Source organism: Galeopterus variegatus, unplaced genomic scaffold (genome assembly GCF_000696425.1).
Source record: "Galeopterus variegatus unplaced genomic scaffold, G_variegatus-3.0.2 Scaffold11106, whole genome shotgun sequence".
In the NCBI taxonomy this organism is placed as follows: domain Eukaryota; kingdom Metazoa; phylum Chordata; class Mammalia; order Dermoptera; family Cynocephalidae; genus Galeopterus; species Galeopterus variegatus.
This window is the reverse complement of record NW_007737217.1, coordinates 17549-18276: the sequence shown is the minus strand read 5'-3', so window position 1 is coordinate 18276 and position 728 is coordinate 17549. Positions and strand designations below refer to the sequence as shown.

Sequence of the window (728 nt, the reverse complement as noted above, 5' to 3'; positions counted from 1 at the left end):
ATGGAACTAAACAATGGCACACAAGTGACTGAATTCATTCTCCTGGGATTTGCTGGTCAGCGCAAGTCTTGGCATATCCTCTTCACAGTATTCCTAGGACTCTATGTGGTCACCCTAGTAGGTAATACTGGGATGATCCTACTCATCAAGATTGATTCTTCCCTTCACACACCTATGTACTTTTTCCTACAACACTTAGCATTTGTTGATCTCTGTTACACCTCTGCTATCACTCCCAAGATGTTGCAAAATTTCATAGGGACAAAGCAATCCATCCCATTCAGAGGATGTGTGGTGCAATTATTAGTCTATGGTACTTTTGCCACAAGTGACTGCTACATCCTGGCTACTATGGCAGTGGACCGTTATGTGGCCATCTGTAACCCACTTCGCTATCCAGTTGTCATGTCCCAGAGATTGTGCATTAAGCTGTTACTCGGTTCTTATGTCATGGGTTTCTTAAATGCCTCTGTAAACACAAGTTTTACTTTCTCTTTGAACTTCTGCAAATCTGATGAAATCAATCACTTTTTCTGTGATGAACCTCCAATCCTGGCCCTATCATGCTCCAATATTGGCTTCAACATCATGCTACTAACAGTGTTTGTGGGGTTTAACTTGACGTTCACTGTGATGGTCGTCATCTTTTCCTACACATGTATCCTGACTGCCATCCTGAAGATATCTTCTGCTGCAGGGAGAAAAAAAGCCTTCTCCACATGTGCCTC

At 42.7% G+C, this 728-nt stretch overlaps 1 protein-coding gene across 1 annotated transcript in view; it reads left to right on the top strand.

Moving 5' to 3' along the window:
* Positions 1 to 728, top strand: part of LOC103610411 (olfactory receptor 5AK2-like) — a gene marked incomplete at its 3' end in the record, with an annotated part of 8757 nt that continues 8029 nt past the window's right edge. Inside the window, exon 1 of the mRNA XM_008594588.1 lies at positions 1 to 723. Coding sequence (XP_008592810.1) covers positions 1 to 723 — 723 coding nt within the window. The remainder of the gene's footprint in view (positions 724 to 728) is intronic.